General features: G+C 46.7%; 2 protein-coding genes across 3 annotated transcripts in view; one reads left to right on the plus strand and one right to left on the minus strand.

Moving 5' to 3' along the window:
- Positions 1-587: 587 nt before the first annotated feature.
- Positions 588-5,381, minus strand: LOC101774172 (guanine nucleotide-binding protein alpha-1 subunit). 2 transcript variants are annotated; one of them, XM_004963062.4, is made up of 14 exons: positions 5,237-5,381; positions 4,523-4,752; positions 4,338-4,410; positions 4,082-4,119; positions 3,912-4,001; positions 3,686-3,763; positions 3,003-3,110; positions 2,819-2,920; positions 2,050-2,105; positions 1,788-1,922; positions 1,517-1,610; positions 1,367-1,426; positions 1,196-1,275; positions 588-1,043 (listed from the first exon to the last, which is right to left on the minus strand). In XM_004963062.4, exons 2-14 carry the CDS (start codon positions 4,613-4,615, stop codon positions 878-880), a joined length of 1,173 nt encoding a protein of 390 aa, XP_004963119.1. In that variant the 5' UTR covers positions 4,616-4,752; positions 5,237-5,381; the 3' UTR covers positions 588-877. The 2 variants fall into 2 exon arrangements, with proteins under 2 accessions (XP_004963119.1, XP_022680840.1); XM_022825105.1 differs by lacking the exons at positions 4,523-4,752; positions 5,237-5,381 and having other exon boundaries at positions 605-1,043; positions 3,893-4,001.
- A 2,363-nt stretch (positions 5,382-7,744) lies between these two features.
- The window catches only part of LOC101774580 (probable ubiquitin-like-specific protease 2B), a gene marked incomplete in the record, with an annotated part of 8,614 nt that continues 7,478 nt past the window's right edge, over positions 7,745-8,880 (plus strand). Inside the window, 1 exon segment of the mRNA XM_012844871.3 lies at positions 7,745-8,663. Coding sequence (XP_012700325.1) covers positions 8,325-8,663 — 339 coding nt within the window.

Consider the following 8,880-nt stretch of genomic DNA (forward strand, 5'->3'; position numbering starts at 1 on the left):
ATGTGTGTGATTGTAAGATGTCTAAAAGTAAAAACTGAGAAAGGAAATACAGCATTTTAATCTGGACTTACAAATAAATAACCAAATGTTGGTATGCCACTCAAATTTGGAGCAGTTCCTAAGACTCCTGCTAACATGGCCAGAGGAGATCTATCCACGCTTCTTGATTTCAGTTTAAACATAATGCTGGCTGAGTGCTGCTTGTCCTTAAAATGAAGATAATAAAGTCAATTGTTGTTTTAGTTGTCAGTGAGAATGAAGAGACGCCCAAAGTCTCCAGTTTTCCTGATGCGTATATGACCATGATGCTAATGCAATGCAGCACCATCTGTGACCCGTACCTGACTGAGCATCTTCCGGGGAATCTAATCATCCCGCATGCTCTGTAACCATCGAACCACAAACCTCTGGCAATGCGGCATGCAGAATTATTTTGGCAGATCACGTCACTTCAAACGTTTTTGTTTTGGGTGTTGTAATGTAACTCCTTCCAGGGCTGTGCTTTCTGCATGTATGCCGAAGGAACCTGCTCGCCTGTTCGTATTACAGCTTCAGTCTTTCAGACACCCAACGCAAACGAATGCAAATTTTCAGCCACAACACCTGAAATCAAACTTTCAGCTATTTCTGGACAACAAATTCAGGATCACAATCAGCAACTAATGAACTTGACCGCGACATGACGCAAAGGGTCCAAATTTTCCACAGGCCACGGCGCGCAACAAACATCTTCACTAGCTTGTGGAAGAACAAAGAGATCAATAAAATGTTCCCCGTCCAAAAAAGAATTACAATCAGCAAAGCTGTGACACCGTAAACTCTGTTCCTCCCACCATCCTAATTACTTTTCTTGTGACTAGCAACAACCCATGCTTGGTCAGGTTCCTTCTCTGGAGCGCCTCATGCTCTCGTCGATCAACTTAAATGTCTTCTTCACAAGTTTCTGATCCAGGGCGGTTGTTCTGTAAATCTTGAACACTCGGTCTACGCGGTCTGGCTTGCTGCTCTGGAAGTAGAGCTCCTCAAACTTCTTTTTCACAAACCTGTAAATGAAACCCTCTAGGCCATAAGCAGCAGTTTTGCACATGCAGGTGTAGGATAGCAAAGTGGAAAAAGTTGTTTTTTGGCATGTATGTGCACGTATACATCTTTGTCTGACATTGATAGAGTGATAGGGAGGCAGGAGCGCACTCACTCGTAGGCATGTTCAACCTCCTGTTTGCCAGGCGCAGTAGGCTGGTAGTCTTTAAACCACTCACACACACTCAAAGGAACCTATATAAGGACGACAAGTCAGACAATTGTTGGTACACCAGAGAACTTAGTGTTACTCAGCTCTTGGTAGGTGTCAAAAGATGACCCTTACCTTTTGTATTTTCCTCTCAAATATGTCGAATTTGTTGAGAAACAACATGAATGAGGTTTTCTGGAAATCAGAATCGCATCAGGTAGGGCTCACTATGACAAAAAAAAAATTAGCGTGAGAACAAAAAGATTCTGATAATTTTAAACAAACCTCAAAACATCTTTGCTTTAGGACCCAGTCAAAGAGTTCTTTGGTCTCCATCATTCTGTTCTTCGTCTCATCCTCAAATAACATCTGATCGTACCTGAAATTAACAGCCAGGGCTCAACTTTGGATCAAAATTGTACACCGCAACTTATAAACCAAAATTTTTGTGGTGCTGTGCATCTTGACAAAATCTAAAGGAACAGCTTCCGAGTAGAATTCGGCAGTTTAAGGTAAGTTCAAGTCAATGAATTGTAAACAATGAAAATGCACTTACTCGCTAACGGCAGCACAAAAGATTACAGCATTAACACCTTCAAAAAGATGAATCCACTTCCTTCTCTCATTTCTTTGGCCTCCTACATCGTACAACCTATAGACCTCTCCACCTCTTTTGCTCTCTCCAAGAGGGCTGTAGGAAATTAAAAACTTACTAATTAGAAGATTAAAGCTATCTGTTACTCGATAATACCAATTTAGTTCGACATCCGGACAGAGTATAACAAAAGAAATATGCAAATACCATGTCAGCAGCTTACCTAAACTGAGTTTCTACCACACCATTCGTCCGTACTCTTGCATGAAGCACGTCCTCCTGCAAAGAACCAGCCCAGATAAGTACAATAGATAAAGTGCAAACCCTTAAGACCTATGATCAAATAACCATGTACAGAAACCAAAATAATATGATGGAACATTCACATAAAAGAAAATTAAAACAAAAGATAAGTTTTTCTATACACCTTGAGGATGACTTGACCAGAACAAGATGATTCCATGGTATCTACTTTAGAGGCTGCTTCACAATGCACCACTATAATGATTCAACAAATAAAAACAATTTAACAATTTTTTTTGTTTAGGAGAGGGGAAGGTCATTACAAAAATTGAAACATAGATTGGGTAATGTACCCAACTACCCATGTTTATGTTTTGGAAGTTGTGAAACAACCCACCCCATCAAAATTCAAAAGGGGTGTGTGTGTGTTGGGGGGGGGGGGGGGGTAAGACTATGCCTTATTCATAGCAGTTTAGTAAAATTTATTCTCACTTCACTGCAATTGTGCATGGGGATTCTATTCAAGATTGTTACATGCAAGGTATATTCCCCCTTCCTGAATACTGAAACTAATAACCTCCTAACTCCTAAGGTCTTCAAAAGAATGGGAATATCTATATATCTTACATTTGACCCCAGCCTCTAATGCAATTCGGCAACCTCAAACACAATCAAAAGGAAATAGTATGCTAATATCAAAAAACCTGTAAATAAGGCTGACAAGATTTAAATTGGGCGTAATTGCATACCTTTGTTGGTACATAATCTACTTCAGCTAATCGGTCCAAATTGCTCATGAAGTACTGTGCACAGTCAGGGACTTGCAGAATACTTCCGCGTGAATAAGTTTCCTACAAATGCTTTTCTCAGTAATCAAGCTTTCTGTTCAACTGTCTATAAAATTTCTTTAAATAAAGTAGCAATGTTTTTCACCTGAATGGCTGGATCTTGCCATAATTTCCTTACATCCTGTACAAGTTCTTTGTTCAGCAATGGGTAATCCAATTTTGCACCAATTTCTGATAGTTTCTCCCCAATCTCCTGAAGTTGGGATAAAGTTACAGTATAAATAAACAAAACATTTTGCTAGTTCAATAAGGTGGATGATGAGAAGCTTCTATGAGCTAGCAAAGGCATCTCAATGCCTACAAGGTGACATTTGGTAACTGTTTAGCCTCAGAACTACAAACCAAAAACAATGTTTAATACCTCATGGTAGATGAATTTTGTATACCCAACATTTCAAACAACAACTAGTCACGCATACCAATCTTAGCCTTCTTCTCTCAAGCAATCGAATATATCAGCAAGGTTACCAGTTATCAAAAGACATAAATGATTTACTGGAAAAACTAAGGAAAATAGATAAAATGAATGGCTACACATCATTTCTCCCCTTTTCCATTTGGTTCAATTTAATGTTCAAGGGATACTATTCCATTAGCAAGTGACAATGCAAAGCATAATAATGCATTTGAGATCAGCACAATTCCAGGCTGATTCAACTATTGCAATCATCTCAGACGTACCACATTAGAATCATTACATTTCAGAATAACCAAGTTTTTATATTCCAAAATGGAACTCTAATTACTGAAGAAAACAAGGGCACAAACCTGATTATCTGGGGATAGAACATATTTTGAGGAATCTGGTTCCACTTGGGCTAGCTCTTTAGCTCCGTCATATAGAATCTGTCCACATTTAACTCATTACTGAGGCAAAAGATGTGCAAACACACCCCCATAAAAACAGCATATCAATCTACAGTCATTTTTTTCTACATAATCCCCACTATGCTGTAAGCGAAAAAAATGACACACCCTTTCTAGTATAGCATACTTTAATTGTCTGATATACGTTCGCATGGATGACTGAAGTATAGCTTCTAAGTTCTGCCTCATCGAAACCAGTTTGGAAAAGGAGCTTTATCTGCAAATGAGCAATCAGAATATAAGTGGCCTGCTGATGGCATAGGAATATGGTCCACAAAGGAATGACATGAGCCTTGCCTGTTTAAATATTGTAGACTTTCCCGATTCTCCAGCACCTTACCAAGAAAGACAGACAGGCAAAGAAATTTATTGATGACCAGCATGCAAAGATAGCATTTTCAAGTCTGAATGATACACAAAGGGAATTGGCTAGGGAGAAACTATAGAGATAGCTTTTTCGGCTGATCCAGCAAACTACCAAGACAAAAGTCTACACAACAACAGATACTTCACATGACAAAATACCTCTTCAGTTCAAGTAAGTTGGAATTACCGAGAAGTAAGAGCTTGTGGATGTGTTGCTCTGCCTTTGTCTCTTGCAAAATCCGCCGGTCGATGTCAGCAGACTACACACACACACCATGAGTATCAGCAGGAATCAAATGCAGCTGCTTAGTGCTAACCAACTCAAAATCAAAACCTACTAATAGCATTTACTTGGTCTAAACGACAAGTTACCTTTGCATTTTCAGCTGCTTCAGCCTCGTTTAAGGAATGATGTCTGCTACAGGATGAGCCCATGCTTTCAATCACGCAGGTAAGCACAGACATTATTCTAGAGGCACATTCTCATCCCTGAGCCTCCTCTCGAGTAATGCATCTAGGCCTGGATCTTGGCGCCCATAAGCTTCAGCCAGCAGAAGACTTGCTGTGGGGCAGTAATCACAGCACCAGACTTGGCAAATCAGCTATCAGGAAAGAAAATGACCCAAATTAGCAAGAATCGACACAAATCAGAACGGATGAAACAAATGTCAACATGTTGGAATACAAAACAAATCAAATCTCGGTGCCACGCTGCATCCAGCTCTGACCACCGAGTGCGAGCAACAGCAAGATGCGGAGAGCGCGGAGGACCCCGCATGGGCGGCCACCGGCGCCGCCGCTGCAGGAGCCGCCAGTTGCGGCGCGGGCGAGCAAACGGCAGCCTGGAGCCTGGAGAGGTGGGGAAACGGAGCTTCGATGGATGGATGGATGGATTCCCACGCCGCCTCACCTCGCCACCCTCGATCCGCCACCACCGCCGTGCCTACTGCCGCCGCCAGACACTCTAAGCACGCCGGCTACGGAGCCCTCCCCCGACGACCCCGAACCGGAAACCCTAACCCAGCCACCACCATGCCTAAATCCGAGAGAGGAATGAGGAGCAGGAGCAGGAGGAGGAGGACCCACCTCGTCGCCGGCCGTCTACCACCACCCACCAGAGTTGGACGAGCACGAATCGTGAGAAGAGTGAGCTGTTGAGAGCTCGGACGGAGAAGTCTGGCTGCGGAGATGAATTCTGGCCGGTAGGGCCGCAGTGGAGGAGATTTGCGCCTGTAAGGATCGACGAGAGGGTGCGCCTGCGCCTAGCGGAGACGTAAATGGCCGCGCGTTTTAAATTTACGTTTTCCTAGTGATCAATGAAGACACCACTCCAGTCCCATCCCTATCCTGCGGCAGGGGGCGCTCCGCCTCTGCTGTCGGGTACGAGGCTTAGCTAAATTCTCTACAATTTCAAAAAAAAAAAAATCGATGTCATTAATTGTACGTGCTCCATCGAGAAAAAAGCAAAGCAAATCAAACATTCGAATGGCAGAGCATGCAGCAAACAAAATACTCTGCAGTAGTAGAGCAATCCCTCCAAGCCAGATCACCCCTAATCTAACCGGCACATAAAAGAATCGACTCATTGAGTCCAGACGGCCAGTGACATACTGAAGAGGGGTGGATGGGGTTTGGGAAGCACGGGGACGCCTACGGTTGAGGGAATACAACTATGGTTATAGTTGGGTGTACCTGAATATGAATGATTGAGCTCAATTCGGATGGCGGGCGTGGAAGTGGTGGAGAGACTGCATAGAACGGATGGTTGTGACGGTGGTGGCAGTGTGCTTCACGAATAAGGCCGTTTGGTGGAGATTGGAGAGTGCTGAAAGGCAGTCGCAGTAGAAAGTGATGGGAGGCAAACTCTTCCTCGATGCTACTACTTCAGCAACATAAATAATTTCTCTTATTATTATTATTATTATTAATATTATTATTATTAATAATAATAATAATAATAATAATTTCTTTGACGGCTCCCCATTGGTAAGCTATCACTCCCGCTCAGTGCTAGTGCTGTGTTGGAGATTAGAAACAATCAAATAATAAATGCCTTTTTTATTTTTGGATGATAAGATGTCTTGGTAAACACGTAGTAGAGCAATTGTTTTCACCGAACAAACTAGCAAGAAACACTTCCATCTTTTCTGCATCACAATATTATTAGCGAGATAAAGTAAGGTCCAAGAGATACCTGAGGCAAGGGTGTCAGCTTGAACTCGTCTGTGCCAACAGTTACAGCCTTCATCAGTTCAACCTTTTTCTCCCTTTTATCCGTAAAGAGTTGCTGCAAAATTGTTGCATTGACAAGAGCCACTCTTTCAACTTCATTTGTTCACATGGAAAAACTAAATAATACAAAAGGACAATAATTTTTGCTTGCGATCCAGGGATGCAAACTGCAACGCTGCTGGATCTATCCTGAGGAATCCGTTCAGTTAAGGTCCCTCGGTGACTCAAAAAATTGAACAAGATTGTTATTGAAGACGGTTTTAGCCTAGTTTTCCATATTAACTGTGCGATATATGATTATTTTTGCCTCATTTTCTAAAAATAAGGTCGTCGATCCGTGATCTGCCACATCCTACCAATACAATTTAGGTGGGGATGCTCTCCCCCTTGGCGATCATCGAAAAAACGATGGTATCAAGTGAACCTCAAACCCCCTTTGACGACGTGCATTGCCGGTCCTCTTCAAGAAGGCGCTACAAGGGTTGAACGAGCTTGTGAGGAGTCTAAATGCAATTTTTGTGCGGTGAGTTTAAATGTAACTGGCTTTTTTTTTCCCGTTTACTATGCCTGTTTAGGGAGCTCGTGTGAAAAGCGCCATCACTTGGAAAGAGTTTTCCCGAATCTAGACAGTACAAGTGAGTTGCTTTTGCGCCTAGCTTCTCTTGGCAAAAAATTAAGCGCCTTTCTTTGCGTTCAAATGTGATCATTTTAGTCCAAACTTTAAAACCCTGATCGCAACCATTTCCTTCATGGGCCGTTCCGGTCCAGGCCACCAGGTTTGTTTCCCGTACTTCTTAGTGGGCCTTGGCCTAACTAACAGTGCTATGAGTGATCACCGGCCCATACAGCCCACATATACAACCTGCCGCCGCCGGCGTAAGCCTGATGATTTCGCTCAACAATTAGCAGCAACCTCCATATTTTTTTTTCCCACCCGGCTCCAGTTTCCCTCGCACAAACCCCCCCAATCTCTCCCCTCACCCCGACCGCAGGCCGATCGGCGGCGGCGGCTGCCTTGCGATGGCCCCGATCGAGATCGACTGGAAGGAGGTGCTCAGCAGCCGCTCCTCCCCCGACCGCGAGAACTGCGTCTGCTTCGAGTCCCCCTCGTCGGCGCCGCACGCTGGGGCGGCTGCGCAGCGGCCGCGGGCGGGGGGCGCCGCGAGGGCGTCGTCAGACGACGAAAAGCGGCGTGGGACCCCCGGGCTCAACCGGACCCCGGGGCTGCGCAGCGACCTCGACCGACGCCGCCCCGGCGCGCCTGCGGGCGACGGGTCGCGCCGCCCGTTGACACGCGCGGCGGCGGCGAAGGTACGTACGTACGCCCGCCCGCCCGCTCCTGTGGTTGTGTATCGAACTGGAGCGTTCGATTACGAATCGATTAACTTTGCGGTGGTTCTGTGGGATTTTTTTAGACGAGTTTTGTGGGATTTTAGTGCGCATCCATCCTGTTCCTCAGGTGTGCGTGTAGGTTGGATCGGGCGGCCATGATCAGGTCTAAGTGCCACTGCTAGGTGGCCATGGGCTCGAAGACGTGGATGAGCGGCGGCGGCGGGAGGCGCGGCTCCCCCGGCGGCGCGCCCGCCATCGCTGCCGTCGTCGGACGGGAGAGCGGCGCGTGATGAAAGTCAGTGGGAGGATGCTGAAGCCCATACTTGTTAGTGGGCCTTGGCCTAACAGCGCTATGGCCTATGAGTGATCACCGGCCCATACAGATACAGCCCAGCACTATACAACCCGCCGCCGCCGAATCTTCTTCCTTCCAGCGTAAGCCTGATGATTTGGCTCAATAATTAGCGGCAACCAGCTCCATTTTTTTTTTCTCACTCGGCTCCAGTTTCCCTCGCACAACCCCCCCAAAGCAAACCCCCCCCAATTCCAATTCTCCCCATCTCTCCCCCTCCCCCGATCGCAGGCGATCGGCGGCGGCGGCGGCCTGCCGATGGCGCTTTACCGCTCCCGGCTCGAGATCGACTGGGATGAGGTGTTCAGCCCCTACTGCCCTGACCGCGACGGGAACAACGTCGACTGCGAGTCACCTTCCGACGTCCGCTTCGAGTACCCTTCGTCGGCGCCGCACGCCGGGGCGGCGGCGGAGCGGCCGCGGGCGGGGCCCACCGCGAGGGCGTCGTCGGACGACGACAAGCGGCGTGGGACCCCCAGCTCCAACCAGAGGTTCCCGGGGATGCGCAGCGACCCCGGCCGGCGCGTGGGTGGGCGCAGCCGCAGCGCGCTGGTGGATGTCGGGGCGCGCCGCCCACTGACACGCGCGGCCGCGAAGGTGCGTACGCACGCCCCGCTCATGTACCCGCATTGAATCGGGCCAGAGTGTCTGATTATTGTGAATCGATTGACATTTGGCGGGGGGGGGGGGGGGGGGGGGGGTTTTTTTTTGGAATTTGAAACCCCCCTTTTTCCCTAGGGGGCGCCAAGGTTTTCCCCACCCCCTTTGGGGCTTCCTTGGTGACTTATTCCCGGAAACCCCTTGGTCCTTTGTT

The sequence above is a fragment of the Setaria italica genome, chromosome III (genome assembly GCF_000263155.2).
Source record: "Setaria italica strain Yugu1 chromosome III, Setaria_italica_v2.0, whole genome shotgun sequence".
NCBI classification, from domain to species: domain Eukaryota; kingdom Viridiplantae; phylum Streptophyta; class Magnoliopsida; order Poales; family Poaceae; genus Setaria; species Setaria italica.

Excerpts from the sequence above, each read along its gene's own strand:
- LOC101774172 (XM_004963062.4), bottom strand. The coding sequence starts at position 4,615 with ATGTCTGTGCTTACCTGCGTGATTGAAAGCATGGGCTCATCCTGTAGC. Across the intron at positions 4,411-4,522 it reads AAGCAGCTGAAAATGCAAAG|TCTGCTGACATCGACCGGCG; the intron begins GTAACTTGTCGT and ends GTGTGTGTGTAG. Across the intron at positions 1,276-1,366 it reads TTGAGAGGAAAATACAAAAG|GTTCCTTTGAGTGTGTGTGA; the intron begins GTAAGGGTCATC and ends GTCCTTATATAG.